Genomic DNA, 18,854 nt, shown 5'->3' on the forward strand with positions numbered 1-18,854 from the left:
AATGCTGTATATACACACTTCAAACTACGATTGCTCATACCAATAACGAAAACCTCTGGGAATGTGGAGCCATTGGCAGCCATGTTTGCTATTGCATCACTGCGAAAACCATGTTTCCCTGCGTCGTCACCTTACTCAATTTTTGATCGGTTGGTAACATAGAAGGAATCTAGTCCGACAGAGTAATTCTCTATGTAAGACTTCAGCTTCAATTACAGCATCAGTAGGTGGAGGCTAAATTGCCCTGCTAATATAATGTGTTATTGCTCCTAAATGTAGCAATTTTTCTGACAAAAACTCGTCTGAGTTCGGATAAAGCTGATATCAAAGTCAAGTAGACGTTCTATTGACTCCATGCTAGGGTATTAACTTTACCTTGCAGTGCAAAACGTTTGACATCTTTTATTGGCAATGCCAAATAAAGCTGTCACACAGTGGAGATTGCATAACACGTTGATGAACAGTGGTAATACACATTCGTGTAGATAAGGAACGAGGGTGTTTATGCTTCCTAATTACTTCCTAGACCCAGCCAAACTTTACAGTGATGAAATTTTAAGGTATTAATTTCATCTTATTACGAAATATGTGTCATTGGCTGCAATCACACAGTGGAAACATAAAGTGAAACATAGAGATCAAAATCTTCATAACACAATGTATCTACTGGATCTATAAATGATTGGCTTCAGCAGGACATGACACATGTGAAGAAACTTTTAGACTATTTTTCTCGCTCAATTAAGGCCATTATCACAGCTGAAGACTGTGTTAAGTGGTGTTAGCCTGATGTTTTGTGAGGCTGACTAATATATTATTCAGTGTCCTTTTATACATGAAAGTTTCTGTTGTTGCACTTGAGTGTTTATTTCAAGTAATTCTCTAACTTTTAAAAAACTTGAAGACATCTCAGTGTATGGTCCCAGTAAGGCAGAAATAAAACGCATTTAAATGTGAGGCCTCTAATCACCAAGATAAAGTGCTTCTCACACAGTATTTCTTTCCATTGGTATCATGGACTCAGGTAAGACGATTCCTGTAATTTTAAGTTCTTTTCATAATACAAAAGTTATGGAAAGGAACTCGTAATAGTTTAATGGGTGATTAATGTTTGAAAAGTTGGTACATTCAGTGCCACAAATATTGAATTAAATTGGCTTGCCCCATGGTTTTGGGTTGTCTTGCTGACGAATATAATAACTTTGCTCGTTTTAGCTTGCTCTTTTATTTATATAAATAAGATATATGATTATCAGATCACCTTACACATTTGGATGATTTAATACAACAGTAGTCAGTTTAATATATGCAGCATCACATGTTAGTGGTACAGAGTTTTATTTTCTTATGGATAAAGCTGAAATGTTTCATGTTCAGGATAACACTGACTGACTTCTATGTCTATCCAGAGAATTCATACTAAAGCAACATAGAACAGTCAAGGAACACAGTATAAGAATGCTCTACTCGAACAAATCAGGAATGCTGTCATCATATTAATTCACACACGAAAATTTTTCTACACCGCCAGTTTTGATGCAGATGAACTGACAACATTCGCTGTTATTGCCTTCTGTTGCTCTTGAGTCTAGCGTTGATAGTAATGTCAGCTGTGGCGGGGCTCCTTAGCGGCTGTTAACCTGGCGAAATAGCGCGTAGCACGAGTAGGACGCATTCAGCAGCTGCAACAGGCCACGACAAACCACTGCCTTAACTGAGAAGGAGCTAACGCACAAGAAAATAATACTATCTGCTAACGACATATCTGTAACATTTCACAAGTCTCTTAATAAATCAGCTTATATACAGTCATTTAAGCTTTTAAGCTATAGCACTGATAATATAGGTACGTTAACACAACATTTACTGTGTATTTACTTCATATTGTCTAGTAGGAAGAGTGCAGGTTTACAACTGTTACTACTCTGAAGAGGTATTAATGAGATAAATCTGTTTCGAGTTTCGGAAAAGGAACATATAGCAAATTCGTGATTATTTGTGAGACCATTTCCATCTTTGTTCTGTCCTTCCCCGCCCCCCCCCCCTCCCTCCCTCTCTCCCCACCCCCCTCTCTCTCTTTCTCTGTCTGTCTACATCTCTCTCTCTCTCTCTCTCTCTCTCTCTCTCTCTCTCTCACTCTCTCTCTCTCACTATCTATCTTTATCTCTCTCTCTCTCTTCTTTCATTACAAAAAATTATGTATGTGTATGTCTGTATGTTCCACATCTCCTAAAACACAGAACCGATTTCAACCAAATTTGTTACACACATAACTTTCTGTCAGACAACAATCGCAGCAGGGGATAAGAACCACTTACCTAACATGGTTGAGGAGATGCGTAAAAACTGCTGCATCAAGCATGACGTTTAAATTTATTACGTCTGTGCTTCTAACTCCATTCACAATACATCTCCTAAACAGTACCCACATATTCCGCTAAATGCATCTAAAAATTATGTCATGGTACCACACATAGTTGCGGAGATATGACGTCACAAACACTGAGATTGGTGAAAAACTGCCACATTGTGGATGACGTTTAAATTTATTACCTCTTTGCCATTACCTCTGTTCGCAACACATTTTGCATACGTCGTCCACATATGCCGCTGAATGTACCTACAAAATTATATCATTATGACAAGTAGATCAGGAGATATTACGTCTTAAATACTGAGATGCGTGAAAAATGGCCGCATCATGCATGAAGTTTTAATATACTAGACTTCACTTCTTTGACACTTCTACAGTCGAATAAACTTTATAATCTCTGTGTAGGTCCAAATGATTTCCTCTACTGTTTCTTCCAGTGCCAAGTGAACTATCCCTGAATGCCATAGCTAAAATCTAAGTAATGTACCCCATCGTGTGCTAGTGGTTTCGCGTTGACTTTTCGTATTAGGGTATTTCCATAACGCAGTTTGTCTTTCTACTGAATTGCCAAAGTTCTTTTGTTGCGCTACATTTCAAATTCTCCCAATTTCTTCTCTGATCACATCTGTTGTTAAACCCCATAGCGTACCTTTTCGCCGTAGGTACAATTTTAAGAAAGCAGAATGGTCAACCTTTCAAAACCTCATGGAAGATTCTGTAAACAACCTACCACCTGAACCAAGATTCTATGACAATTTCGTGAAGGCTGTGCAGTGGTGTTCCAAGCAATCGATCCCTAGAGGATGCAGAAGCAATTATGTTGAAGGCCATACGCCAGAATTAGAGGATCAGTTTCAGCAATACCTGACACTGTTTGACGCAAACCCTCTATCCGCGGAAACTATCACTGCGGGCGAGCAGCTAACCGAGTCACTAGCTAAAACCAGGAGAGAGAAATGGCTGAGGACAATAGAGGAATTGGACATGAAAAGGAGCAGTCAGAAAGCCTAGACACTCCTTAACCGTCTCAACAATGACCCGACTTTCTCTCCAGGACATACTCCCGTCACAGCCGACCAAATAGCCCACCAGCTTCTCAAGAATGGGAAACCCGACACCAAAATCAGGAAGTCGGAGACCAAAATAGACAGGATTGAACACCAAGAAAATTCAACTCTGGCCACCCCTCTCACAATGGCAGATCTGGACAAAGCCATAGCGAAATGCAAGCTAAGGAAGGCCCCGGGCCTGGACGGGATTTTTGTTGAACAGATTAAACACTTTGGTCCCAACATTAAACAATGGCAACTGAAACTGTTTAACAATTGCATGGAAACAGGTCAGATTCCCACAATCTGGAGGAAGGCTAAAGTTATTGCCATTTTAAAACCAGGCAAAAATTCTGATGACCCCAGAAATTTCCGACCCGTATCACTTCTCTGCCATATCTTTAAAATCTTTGAAAGAATACTCCAGGATCGCCTCTCCAGTGCCATAGAACCCTACCCAATCCCCCAACAAGCAGGCTTCCGCCCAGGGAAAAGCACTACATCTCAGGTAATTAACCTCACGCAGCTGATTGAAGACGGCTATGAGAACCGGACTTGACAGCCGCATATGACACCGTCAACTTACGTCTGCTAATGAAGAAGCTGTATGCCATTACCAGGGACTTTAAATTCACATCCACAGTTAGAAGTCTGTTAGAGAACCGTAGGTTCTCTGTGGAATTCCAAGGGATGCATAGCAGGTGGCGGGCCCAGAAAAATGGTCTCCCTCAGGGCAGCGTACGGGCACCCTTACTTTTTAACATATACACCAACGATCAACCACTGCCAGCTGGTACGGAAAACTATATCTACGCCAATGACCGTGCTATGGCCGTACAGGGTGACTCCTTTGAGGATGTTGAGACAAAGCTCACGGATGCGCTAGACATGCTCTGTCAGTACTACGCCGACAATCAACTCAAGCCGAACCCTAGCAAAACACAAGTTTGCGCCTTCCATCTCCGTAACAAGCAGGCATCCCGTAAGCTGCGTGTCTTCTGGAAGGACACACTCCTCGAACACTGCGTTAACCCCAAATACCTAGGAGTAACCCTAGACAGGGCTCTGACGTATAAACAGCACTGTATTAACACCAAAATGAAGGTGAGCCGCAGAAATAATATTCTTCGGAAAATAACGAACTCCTCCTGGGGCGCAAAGCCAGAGGTAGTGCGGACCACAGCACTAGCAGTTTGCTTCCCAGCAGGCGAATATGCAAGCAGTGTCTGGTACAACTCTACCCACGCTAAACAGGTCGACATTGCTCTGAACGAGTCCTGCAGGCTCGTCACTGGATGTCTGAAACCGACGCCAACAGACAAGCTCTACCATCTTGCTGGGATTGCACCTCCTGCAGTGCGAAGAGAAACGGCAGCCTATAGTGAAAGAGCGAGGGCTGAAATGGCAGAGAGCCACGCCCTCCACAAAACTCAGCCAGCCACCAAACGCTTGAAATCTAGACGCAGTTTTCTCAGAGCAACCGAAGATTTTAGCGACCAACCTGGATCTAGGGTGGAGAGATGGAAGCGGTCGGGAGAAGGGCACTGGATGGAACCACAGGAAGAATTGGCACCAGGTTACGATGAGGACTGGGTGGTCTGGAAATCACTAAACAGGCTACGCACCAACACTGCACGGTCAAGAGATAACCTTCTGAAGTGGGGATATTCTACTACATCTAATCTCTGCGACTGTGGAGAGGTGCAGACGACCCAGCACATGTATAACTGCCCTGAATGTCCTTCACACTGCACTTTAGAGGATCTGAGGTTGGCAACCCCAAATGCTGTCGACGTAGCCCGCTTATGGGCCAAATGCCTATAACATTTTGTTTCTGTGCACACATATTTGTATATACATTTATATATATTTTCATATGCCTGTAATTAATTTTTTTTTTCTGTGTGCTATTCATTTTTTTATATTCCTGTATCCATGGTGCTTCTGACACGAATAAAAAAAAAGTAAACCAGTTTCAGTATCACAAAACGCTGTACTGCAAATTAACAGATTCAAAAGCTTCTTTCTCTGTTCCTAATCTGTCTTAGTGCTCTATTGTGCGGAACTTTTTTCACCTGCGTCAGTATACTTCTGCTGTGCCTCGCACATCACCATCTCGTGTATTCCTGATTACCGGATAAGCGAATTCGCTTTATCTGTCTTACCCATTCCTGTAGCTTAGATAGATACTATTCTCCTCTGTCTGTGTTTTCATTATATTAAACTGAAAATCTAAGTTAACTGTGAACCCCATTCAGCAGTGTCCTGGAGTTCCATACTTGCAATCAGAATAGCTTTGTCGTCTGCGCACTTTTTCACTCGCATAAGACTGCCTGGTACATTTATTCGTCTTCTGAAGTTTCCTTTCGCTTCTTGCATCGAGTCCTCCACGTCTACTTTACAATGACAGTTGGCTGTTACCCAGCGCTACACACTTCTTAACACGAACACCCATTTCTTGATTTTCCTCTTGTATTGTGTCTACCTATTTTTAGAATATTTCGTTGATTACTCTTCATGCCACTTTTTCTTTGTTTCCAGCCTTCTCTAGAACGTCTTATTATCTTTTACTTTGTGTAAGTCTCTTTTCTTGATCCAAAAATTCGATGTAGGCTTCCTGATCTATTTTTACCCATCCTGCCATTCGTCAGAGAAAGTATTTAATTATTGTAACTTAAAAGAACAACTGCTTCATTTCGGCAGTCATCGTATAAGAGACACTTCTGAAAATACAGGAGGGCTTCCGGCATATATCGTTGACTTAAAAGCAACTTTTACCTGCATAGGCGTGAAGATATAGTGAAATGATCGAGACATTGCACGTAAACAGTGGTTCACTACATCCTTAGCGAACTTGGATGATAAGACAGCAAAGAGCTACACAATTCAGCGGTTACGGCGCATCGTGTATGAAATAACCCACTACTTAATGCATTCCTTGAAAAAATAATTGAACGCGCATTGTCTGATTGTGAAATACATAAAATTGGAAAGGAAAATTTAGGACCCTAGCAGATGTGCTACATTTAATTTATGAAGTGAAACCAGAACCATCACAAATGTTCCTGCTGCACCTCATACTTGTCATTTTTACTAGCGTTCAAAAGCACTTCCGTAATAAATTGCTCGGCCGACTCCACTGAGTTGATGGGTTTTTACACAAAACTGATTGTATAAAGTTTTGCCGCTCTCCCGTCAAATGAAAGCTAAATAGAATTGGAAATAGAAATCGTCAACTGAATTAAATTATTTTTACATATTCGCCATGGGCTAAGGGCCTATGGTATTTGATATACCGAAAGATGGAAGGAATCGATAGAGGATCTATTTGTACATCTATACTCTGCAAACCACAGTGAGGTGCATGGCAGAGGGTACGTCCCACTCTACGAGTTATTAGGGTTTCTTTCCTTTCCATTCGCGTGTGGAGCCTGGGAAGAATGATTGTTTGAATGTCATTGTGCGAGCGGTCAATTTTCTACTCTTGTTCACGAGCCCTATGTGAGCGTTACGTAGGGGGCTGTAGTATTTTCCTTGAGTAATCACTGAAATCGGTTCTTGAAACATTGTTAAGAAACTTTATCGGGATAGCTTACGTCTATCTTCAAGAGTCTTCCAGCTCAATTCCTTCTGTATCTCCGTGGCACTCTCCCACGAATCAAACAAATGTGTGACCATTCGTGTTGTCCTTCTCTGAATACGTTCAATATCCCCTGGTAGTCCTATTTGTTCCGGAGCCCCACATAGCTGAGCAGCAATCCAGAATCGATCGCGCTAGTGGTTTTTAGGCAATCTCCTTTGTAGACTGATGGCACTACCCCAGTATTCTACCAATAAACCGGAGTCTACCATCTGCTTTACCCTACAACAGAGCCTATGTGATTATTTCATTTCACATACATGTAAAGTGTCACATCGTATTTGTATTAGTTGGCAAATTACAACAGTGATTCATATTACAGACATAAGATACACGTTGTTCCGTTTTGCGAAGTGCACAGTTTTGCATTTTTGAACATTTAAAGAAAGCTGCGAGACTTTGCACAACTGTGAAATCTTATCAAGATCTGACTGAATATTTACGCACCTTCTATGGCAGCACTTAATTACAGATAACTGCATCATCTGCAAAATGTTTGATTTTACTATTAATATTGTCTGTGAGGTCAGTAATATACATCATGAACAATAAGGTCACAACGCACTTCCCTGGTGCACACCTAAAGTAACTTCTACATACATCAAAAAAAGGTTTGGATCACCCCGTTTCCCAGAACTCCTGAAGATAGACGTTGGCTGTGGATACTGTTTAGCAGACACAGTCCTTTTGACTGTTCAGAGATGTCACAAAACCCGCCCAAAGATGTAAACAACCAGGCATGAGCAGCGCCTATTAGACGGAGGGGGTCCGACAGCCCATCAGTTCAAGTCATCACACCAGGAAGGAGGTCCCCGGCTGAACGCCTTAGACACGCTGTCCAGCGAGTGCAGCAATGTGAAGGTTCCCTGCTGTTTTGGGGTGGCATTTTGTGGGACCTATGTACGCTGCTGGTGGTCATGGAAGGCACCGTAACGGCTGTACGATACGTGAATGCCATCCTCCGACCGATAGTGCAACCATATCGGCAGCATATTGGCGAGGGATTCGTCTTCATGAACGACAATTTGTACCCCCATCGTGCACATCTTGTGAATGACATCCTTCAGGATAACGACGTCGCTCGACTAGAGTGGCCAGAGTGTTCTCCAGACATGAACCCTATCGAACATGCCCGGGATAGATTGAGAAGAGCTGTTTATGGACAACAGGACCCACCAACCACTCTGAGGGAATTACGCCGAATCTCCTTTGAGGAGTGGGGCAATCTGACCAGCAGTGCCTTGATGAACTTGTCGATAGTATGCCACGAGCGAATACAGGCACGCATCAATGCAAGAGGACGTGCTCGTGGGTATTAGAGGTACCGATGTGTACAGCAATCTGGACCACCACCTCTGAACGTCTCGCTGTTAGGTGGTACAACAGGCAATGTGTGGTTTTCATGGGCAATAAAAAGGGCGGAAATGATGCTTATGTTGAACTTTCCAATTTTCCGTACAGGTTCCCGAACTCTAGGAAACGAGGTGATGCAGAACTTTTTGATGTCTGTACATCAGACCATGACTCTCCATCCGAGATAACATGCTGCGTCCTCCCTATCAAATTGTCTCCCGTCCAGCCACAAATTATCGTAGTTTTGACAATAAGCGTTCCATAGCAAAAACATTATGTTTGTAGAGTATGTAACGCGATTTTATACGGGCTAGAGCAACGCAAATATCATATTCTCCCTAAATTAATTGGACTTTTAGCATCTCAATGTAACTGTTTGCCAAGGAGTATTAGAAAGGACCTGTTTTTCGTCACCAAAATTGTCCTTAAACTGTGACTAGCTTCATCGAAAGCGCTCAGTTAGGTGGCAGTGAACGATAATTTTTCTATAAAAGTGGTTATTATTAACGTTTAAAATCCCGAAGCGACGTAGATGACCCTGGGACAAATAATTTGACGTAAGACACACAGCGACGTAAATGTCGGGAAATTCTCCAGAAGTGGATCACTTAATGTTGAACATGTGACGTCACCAGATGACGTACTTCGCTGCACGTGCAGCAGTTGAGCCTATCGCTGTGTCGCACCTGATCGTCCCGACCCAAGCCAAGTATTCACGTCGATGTGCTTCCGAGCCTACAGGGGCGACTCGAGCGCGAGCGGCTTAGCGTTCGAGTCTCGCGTCTGACAGGCAGTATTACTTTCACTGCGTTTTCGTCTCCCTTCACTGTCTGAATAATTCCTTTTATCTCATCATACATTTCATCAATCTCTTAGTCATCTGCGGAGCTAGTTGGCATATAAACTTGTACTATTGTGTCTATCTTGGCCACAATAATGCGTTCATTATGCTGTTTGTAGTAGCTTACCCGCACTCCTATTTTTTTAATGCATTTCAAACCTACTCCTGCATGAGCTTACATTGAGGTAAGATTTACTACTTTTTTCACCGGTCTCGCGGCCTCCACTGGTTTATTGCAGAGTACAGTACATCAAAATCCAATGGTATTGCGTCACAAGTAAATGAGTGTAAACTTCCGAAATGCGTCGCTACCAGTAAATGACCTACGTTTTCTTTCGTAAATAAAGTATGTAAGCAAAACAACAAGGAACAAAAGAAAAGAAACATAAAATTAGAACAACTTTAGCCCGTCCTGTTAGCCTTGCGGTCTAACGCAATGCTTTCCGGGCGGTGGATTAGAGTCGAGGTTCGGTGTGCCGGCCAGTCTGTGGATGGTTTTTAGGCGGTTTTCAATCTGCCTCGGCGAATGCGCGCTGGTTCCCTTATTCCGCCTCAGTTACACTATGTCAGCGAATGCTGCGCTAACACTTTCTCCACGTACGCTTACACCACAATTACTATACCACGCAAATAGTGTTAAACTCGTCTGGTGTGAGACGATCCCGGGGGCGGGGGGATCCACTGGGGGCCGAACCGCACAATAACCCTGGGTTCGTTGTGGGGCAGCGGTAGGATGAATGGACTGCTGTAGCCTGTTGTGGGGTTGTGTACCACTGCGGGCTACGGCAAAGACGAAGCCTCTCCGTCGTTTCTAGGTCCCCAGTTTAATACAAGAACAACTTTTGCTTGGTAACAGCGAGGCCAAAAATTTTGTAGTTTAAGGAGATGGGACATGGATAAAATGACAGAACCCGAGGTTGTAGAGAGTTTCAGGGAAAGCATTAGGGAACGAGAGACAAGAATGTGGGAAACTAATACCGTAGAAGAAGAATGGGTAGCTTTGAGAGATGAAATAGTGAAGGTAGCAGAGGATCAAGTAGGTAAAAAGACGAGGGCTAGTGGAAATCCTTGGGTAACAGAAGATATTGAATTTAATTGATGAAAGAACAAAATATGAAAATGCAGTAAACGAAGCAGGCAAAAAGGAATACAAACGTCTCAAAAATGAGATCGACAGAAAGTGCAAAATGGATAAGCAGGGATGCCTAGAGAATAAATGTAAGGTTGTAGAGGCATATATCACTAGGGTTAAGATAAATACTGCCTACAGGAAAATTAAAGAGACCTTTGGAGAAAAGAGAGCGACTTGTATTAATACCATGAGCTCAGATGGAAAACTAGTTCTAAGCAAAGAACGGAAAGCAGAAAGGTGGAAGAAGTATATAGAGGGTCAATACAAGGGCGATGTACTTGAGGACAATATTATGGAAATGGAAGAGAATGTAGATGAAGATGAAATGGGAGATATAATAACGCGTGAGAGTTTGACACAGAGCACTGAAAGACCTAAGTCGAAACAAGGTCCCAGGAGTAGACAACATTTCATTAGAACTACTGATAGCCTTGGGAGAGCCAGCCCTGACAAAACTCTACCATTTGATGAGCAAGATGTATGAAGCAAGCGAAATATCCTCAGACTTCAAGAAGAATATAATAATACCAATCCCAAAGAAAGCAGGTGTTGACAGATGTGAAAATTATCGAACTATCAGTTTAATAAGTCACGGCTGCAAAAACTAACACGAATTCTTTACAGACGAATGGAAAAACTGGTAGAAGCCGACCTCGGGAAAGATCAGTTTGGATTCCATAGAAATGTTGGAACACGTGAGGCAATACTGACCCTACGACTTATCTTAGAAGATAGATCAAGGAAAGACAAACCAACGTTTCTAGCATTTGTGTACTTAGAGAAAGCTTTTGACAATGTTAATGGAATGCTCTTTTTCAAATTCTGATGTTGGCAGGGGTCAAATACAGGGAGCGAAAGGCTATTTACAATTTGTGTACAGAAACCAGGTGGTAGTTGTAAGAGTCGAGAGACATGAAAGGGAAGCAGTGGTAGGGAATGGAGTGAGACAGGGTTGTAGCATATCCCCGATGTTACTCAATCTGTATATTGAGCAAGTAGTAAAGGAAACAAAAGAAAAATTCGGAGTAGGAATTAAAATCCATGGAGAAGAAATAAAAACTTTGAGGTTCGCCGATGACATCATAATTCTGTCAGAGACAGCAAAGGACCTGGAAGGGCAGTTGAACGAAATGGGCAGTTTCTTGAAAGGAGGATATAAGATGAACATCAAAAAAAGCAAAACGGGGATAACGGAATGTAGTCGAATTAAATCGGGTGATGCTGAGGGAATTAGATTAGCAAATGAGACATTTAAATTAGTAGATGAGTTTTGCTATTTGGGGAGCAAAAGTACTGATGATGGTCGAAGTAGAGAGGATATAAAATGTAGACTGGTAATGGCAAGGAAAGCGTTTCTGAAGAAGTCATTGATATGCAACATGATCAGCAAGGGTCCCAACGCACTTCCCTGGTGCACACCTAAAGCATCTGTCGATGACTCTACATCCAAGATAACAAACATGCTCTGTCCTCCCTACCAAAAAGTCCTCAGTCCAGTCACAAATTTCACTTGATACCCCATATGATCGTTCTTTTGGGAATAAGTGTAGATGCGGGACTAAGTCGAATGCTTTTCGGAAATCCAGAAACACTGCGTCTACCTCACTGCCTTGATCCAAAGACTTCTGTATGTCATGTGAGAAAAATGCGAGTTGGTTTTCACATGATTGATGTTTTCGGCACCCATGCTGGTTGGCATAGTGTTTGAGCTCAGAATATGTTCTGAGATTCTACAACAGATCGATATCGAGGATATTGGACGGTAGTTTTGTGGATCACTTCTTGTAGACAGGAGTGTGACCTGTGCTTTTTTCCAAGAAGTGGATACGGTATTTTGTTCGAAGGATCTACGATAGATTATAAGGAGGAAGGAATTACATCGAGGATCTGTATAAGGGAAACAAACTTGAAAAAAATATTATGTAATATTATAAAACGACGATAATGGAACTATCGAATTAAATCTGGGGTTCTGATAGAATTAGATTAGAAAATGAGTCACTAAAAGTAGTTTTGTTGTTTCGGCTAAGAAATACAGATGATGACCGAGATAGGGAGAATATAAAATGAATAGTGGCAATGTCAAAAAGCGTTTGTGAAAAAGAAGTATTTGTTAATGTGGAATATAAAGTTACGTGACAGGAACACTTTTCTGGTGTCGCATAGAAGAAGAACGTTGATGATAAGTTGTTCAGGCAAGAAGAAAAAGCTTTTCAAAAGTGGTGCTACAGTAGAATGTTGAAAATTAAATGGGTACATCTAAAAGCTAATGAGGAGCTAATGAAAAAAACTGGGGAAATAGAAATTTATGGCATAACTTGACTAAAAGAGGGGATCGGTTGATATAACAGATCGTGAGGCACCAAGGAACTGTCAGTTTAGCAGTGACTAGACGTGTATGTGTGTGTGTTTATGTGTGTGAAATGGGGGAGGGGGAATAATTGTAGAGGGAGAACAAGGATTGATTATAATAACCAGGTTCAAACTGACATAGTTTGCAGTAGTTGAGCAGAGATGGGGAGGTTCTCACATCACAGGTTATCGTGGAGATTTGCATCAGTCCAGTCTTCAGACTGAATACCAGAACAACCACAATACATGATGAACGAAAACATTGTGACCACTGCCCAACGCGAGACTGAATGGGTTTCGTTGAGTTCCGGGCCAGTGACGCGGTAAGGAAAACGTACACTGATGAGCAAAAACATTGTGACCACTGTCCACCGCGAGGTAGAATGCCTCCTGCTGGTGTCAAAAATGGCTCTGAGCACTATGGGACTCAACATCTTAGGTCATAAGTCCCCTAGAACTCAGAACTACTTAATCCTAACTAACGTAAGGACATCACACACCCATGCCCGAGGCAGGATTCGAACCTGCGACCGTAGCAGTCCCGCGGTTCCGGACTGCAGCGCCAGAACCGCTAGACCACCGCGGCCGGCCCTGCTGGTGTCACGGGCAAGTCAAATGGCTCTGAGCACTATGGGACTTAACATCTGTGGTCATCAGTCCCCTAGAACTCAGAACTACTTAATCCTAACTAACCTAAGGACATCACACACATCCATGCCCGAGGCAGGATTCGAACCTGCGACCGTAGCGGTCGCGCGGTCCCAAACTGTAGCGCCTAGAACCGCTCGGCCACCCCGGCGGGCAAGTCAAGCAGTGAGGACAGAATGTAAGCGGAAGAGATCCGAATGGGCAGTCGTTATAGCGAAGAAACGGGCCGCAAATACGGAAATCCATTAATATAAGCGGATTTGATAAAGGGCGCATTGTTGTGGACTTGCGGCTGGAAACGAGAACCTCTTAAATGGCGAAGCTAGTCGTCTGTTGGCGTACTACTGACGTGAACACATATGGAAAGTGGTTGATGGATGGTGAAATAACGTGTAGGTCTTATGATCCTGGACAATCACGTCTCATTGCAATACGCAGAGGTCGAAGGATCCTCCGCTGTGTAATCCAGGACAGGCAGCGATCTGTGGAGGATCTGACGACAGAGCACAGTGCTGGCGCAGGCACAAGTGTTTCGGAGCACACCATTTAAAGGCCACTGTTGAACATGGACGCCTATATGTTCCTGTGTTGACCCAAATACATCATCAGTTATGATTGCAGTGGGCACAACATCACTGAGTTTTCACCGCGGACCAATAGCAACGTGTCTCCTGTCGAATGAATCACATTTCTTGTGAACCACGTCGATGGTTAGGTCCTTACAAGCCGTCATCCAGGCGAACAGCTGGACGAAACACGCACCGCGCCACATAATCAGGCCGGTGAGGCAGAATTATGCTATGGGGTACACTTAGGCGGGCTACCACGGGATCTGTGGCAGTTGGTTGGTTAATTTTGGGGAGGGAACCAAACTGCGAGGTCATCGGTCCCATCAGATTAGGAAATGATGGGGACGGAAGTCAGCCGTGTCCTTTCAAAGGAACCATCCAGGCATTTGCCTGAAAGGATTTAGGAAATTCACGGAAAACCTAAATCAAGATGGCCGGGCGTGGGTTCGAATCGTCGTCCTCCCGAATGTGAGTCCAGTGTGCTAACGACTGTGCCACCTCGTTCGGTATCTGTGGTAGTAATCGAAGGCATTATGACAAGAGTGAGCCAGCCGGAGTGGCCGAGTGGTTGTAGGCGCTACAGTCTGGAACCGCGCGACCGCTACGGTCGCAGGTTCGAATCCTACCTCGGGCATGGATGTGTGTGATGTCCTTGGGTTAGTTAGGTTTAAGTAGTTCTAAGTTCTAGGGGACTGATGACCTCAGCAGTTAAGTCCCATAGTGCTCAGATACATTTGAACCCTTTTTGAACAAGAGTGAACTAGGTGAACATCATTGCGGATCACCTGTTTCGCTTCATGTTCAAGTCTCCTACGGCGGTGATATCGTCTAGCAGGATAACAGTCCATGTTGCAATATGAGAATCGGGCTCCAGCAAATGAGCCACTTGAACACACGTCCGGCGCCGGTTGCGTGCCCGTAAACCACCGTGACGTGGTTTATGGGAATTGCTCGACCTGTGCTTAGACATGTGGTACATACTTCTGGAATCCTGTCAAGGATTCCTAGAATCCGTGCCAAGCAGAATCTCTGTTGTACTGTGTTTGAAAAGAGGCACGACGCGCTATTAAACAGGTGGTCATAACGTTTTGGCCCACCGATGTATAAGCGGAACAGCGACGAACGGGGAACTGGTGTGGCGAAGACGTGGGCCACATATCGGGAAATCCACCGACATAAGCGCCTTACACAGAGGTAAGGTAGTTATCGCCCGGTGCCCGGGAAGGCCATCTCGGAAGTGGCTAACCTGGTCGGCTGTTCAGGTGTCACAGTCGTGAGAGTCTGACGGTAGAGCACGAGTAGGTGACCAGGTGTTGGACGTCCACGTGACTTAACAACCAGCTTCTCCCACTTTAAATGTTATTTATGAGAAGTGTGTAAATTTATTATCTTACACGGTTACTCTGTTCAGCAATTGCGCCACCTGCACCTTGCCTCCATGTCTGAATATTTGAGACCTGTTTCATATAAAAGGTGCTCCATTCACTTACTGCAATTTTCTTACGGGCTACGCTACATACAGTTGAGTCCAGCTATTCCGAACTATACTCATGCTCACAAATTAAGGATAATGGTGATACATGGTGAAACAACGCTCTGGTGGGTGGTTTGCGGGTTTAAATCACCTCGGGGTATGACCATGCGATGCATTTGACCTGCAGCAGTCGCACAACGGCGCTGACAGCAGTCCACATACACAGAGGTGTGTTGGTGCATGTGAGAGAACGGTGCAACGAGTAGGTGTGCAGACGTTTTCAGACGTGCTAATGGTGACTGTGTGTTGAAAATGGCTCAAAGAACACAAATTGATGACGTTATGAGGGGTAGAATACTAGGGCGACTGGAGGCTGGTCAAGCACAGCAGGTGATAGCACGGGCCCTCCACGAAGTGTGATCTCAGATTATGGCAACGATTCCAGCAGACAGGAAACGTGTCCAGGCGCTACAGTACTGGACGTCCACAGTGTACAACACCACAAGAAGAACGATATCTCACCAACAGTGCCCGCAGACCGCCACAGACTACTGCCGTTAGCCTTGCTCGGGACTTTACCGCAGCCACTGGAACAGTTGTTTCCAGACACACAGTCAACAGACGACTGAACATACATGGTTTATTCGCCCAGAGACCTGCAAGGTGCGTTTCACTGACCTCTGGTCACAGGAGAGCCCGTAAAGCCTGCCGGTCGCGGTGGCCGAGCGGTTCTAGGCGCTTCAGTCCGGAACCGCGTGACTGCTATGGTCGCAGGTTCGAATCCTGCCTCGGGCATGGATGTGTGTGATGTCCTTAGGTTAGTTAGGTTTAAGTAGTTCTAAGTTCTAGGGGACAGATGACCTCATATGTTAAGTCCCATAGTGCTCAGAGCCATTTGAACCGTAAAGCCTGGTGTCAAGAACACAGTACATGGTCATTGCAACAGTGGTCTCAAGTTATGTTCACGGACAAGTCCAGGTATAGGCTGAACAGTGATTATCGCCAGGTTTTCATCTGGCGTGAACCAGGAACCAGATACCAACCCCTTAATTTTCTTGAAAAGGACCTGTATGGAGGTCGTGGTTTGATGGTGTGGGGTGGGATTATGATTGGTGCACGTACACCTCTGCATCTCTTTGACAGAGGAACTGTAACAGGTCAGGTGTATCGGGACGTCATCTTGCACCCTTATGTCCACCTTTTCAGGGGTGCAGTGGGTCCCACCTTCCTCCTGATGGATGATAACGCACGTCTCCACCGAGCTGCCATCGTGGAAGAGTGCCTTGAAACGGAAGATATCAGGAAAATGGAGTGGCCTGCCTGTTCTCCAGTCCTAAACCACATCTAGCACGTTTGGGATGCTCTCGGTCGACGTATCGCTGCACGTTTTCAAATCCCAAGAACATTTCAGGAGCTCCGACAGACACTGGTGCAAGAATGGGAGGCACTACCCCAGCAGCTGCTCGACCACCTGATCCAGAGTATGCCAACCCGTTGTGCGGCCTGTGTACGTGTGCATGGTGATCATATCCCATATTGATGTCGGGATACACGCGCAGGAAACAGTGGCGTTTTGTAGCACACGTGTTTCGGAACGGTTTTCTCAACTTATCACCAATAGAGTGGACTTACAGATTTGCGTCGTGTGTGTTCCCTATGTGCCTATGCTAATAGCGCCAGTTCTGTGTAGTGCCACGTTGTGTGGAACCACATTCTGCAATTATCCTTAATTTATGAGCATGAGTGTAATTGTAACCGAACACTGTTCGGTTAAGAGGCAATTCAAAATAGGCGGATTTCAAGAATAATATCAACGTATCGTCTTTTTAAGGCGTAAATTAAGTGCGGGGTCATCTACTGGTCACCTTCGACGACTCACAGCGCAGACGCCCTACCTATCCCCTCCCTCCACCTTTCTAAACACGTTCTGCAAATTTATTGTTAAGCTTTGTTCGCATCACCTCGGTTCCGAGAGTTCCGGCACCTGTACAGAAAATTGGAATAGAGATCAACATAAACATGATTTCCGCCCTTTTTATTGCTCATGAAAACCACACATTGCATAAAGCAAGATCTCCGGAGGTGGTGGGACAGATTGCATTGATGCATGCCTATATTCATAGTTTCATACCATCCAAAAGTTCATCAAGGCACTGTCGGTGCGGATTGTCCCACTGCTCAACGGCGTTGATCCCTCAATGTGGTTGGTGGGTCCTGTCGTCCAGAAACAGAGTTTTCAATCTATCTCAGGCATGTTCGATAGGGTTCATGTCTGGAGAACATGGTTGCCATTCTAGTCGAGCGATGTCGTTATCTTGAAGGAAATCATTCACAAGATGTGCATGATGGGGGCGGGAATTGTCATCCGTGAAGACGAATGCCTCGTCAATATGCTGCCGATATGGTTACACTATTGGTTGGAGGATGGCATTCACGTATCCTACAGCGCTTTCCATGACCACCAGCGGCGTACGTCGGCCCCACATAGTGCTACCCCAAAACAGCGCGGAACCTCCACCTTACTGCACTCGCAGGACAGTGTGTCTAACGCGTTCAGCCTGACCGGGTTGCCTCCAAACACGTCTCCGCCGATTGTCTGGTTGAAGGTATATGAGACACTGATCGGTGAAGAGAACGTGATGCCAATCCTGAGCGGTCCATTCGGCATATTGTTGGATCCGTCTTTACCGCGCTGCATGGTGTCGTGGTTGCAAAGATGGACCTCGCCATGGACGTCGGGAGTGGAGTTGCGCATCATGCAGCCTATTGTGCACAGCTTGAGTCTTAACACGACGTCCTGTGGCTGCACGAAAAGCGTTTTTCATCATGGTGGCGTTGCTGTGAGGGTTCCTCCGAGCCATAACCCGTAGGTAGTGGTCATCCACTGCAGTAGAGGCCCTTGGGCGGCCTGAGCGAGGCATGTCATCGATAGCTCCAGTGTCTCTGTATCTACTCCATGTCCGAACAACATCTCTTTGTTTCACTCCGAGACGCCCGGACACTTTTCTTGTTGAAAGCCCTTCCTGACACAAAGTAACAATGCGGAAGCGATCGAACCGCGATATTGACCGTCTAGGCATGATTGAACTACATATAACACGAGCCGTGTACCTCCTTCGTGGTGTAGTGACTGGAACTAATTGTCTGTCGAACCCCCTCCGTCTAATAGGCGCTGCTCATTCATGGTTGTTTACATCTTTGGGCGGGTTTGGTGACGTCTCTGAACAGTGTGGGGCGACTGTGTCTGTGATACAAAAGCCACAGTCAACGTCTGTCTTCAGGAACTCTGGGAACCGAAGTGATGCAAAACTTTTTTTGATGTGTGTATGTTCGTTGTCCATTAAACATGGCAAGTAAACGAAGTTTTTTTTTGTGTACCACAAAAGAAAACTTGAAGTCTTAAGAAGAGTGAACAATGGAGA

The 18,854-nt window shown here is 44.5% G+C and overlaps 1 protein-coding gene across 1 annotated transcript in view; it reads right to left on the reverse strand.

Annotated features, from left to right (window-relative positions):
- Positions 1–1,625: 1,625 nt before the first annotated feature.
- The window catches only part of LOC126234968 (uncharacterized), a 77,051-nt gene continuing 59,822 nt past the window's right edge, over positions 1,626–18,854 (reverse strand). Inside the window, exon 5 of the mRNA XM_049943707.1 lies at positions 1,626–1,682. Coding sequence (XP_049799664.1) covers positions 1,626–1,682 — 57 coding nt within the window. The remainder of the gene's footprint in view (positions 1,683–18,854) is intronic.

The sequence above is a fragment of the Schistocerca nitens genome, chromosome 2 (assembly GCF_023898315.1).
Source record: "Schistocerca nitens isolate TAMUIC-IGC-003100 chromosome 2, iqSchNite1.1, whole genome shotgun sequence".
Lineage (NCBI taxonomy): Eukaryota > Metazoa > Arthropoda > Insecta > Orthoptera > Acrididae > Schistocerca > Schistocerca nitens.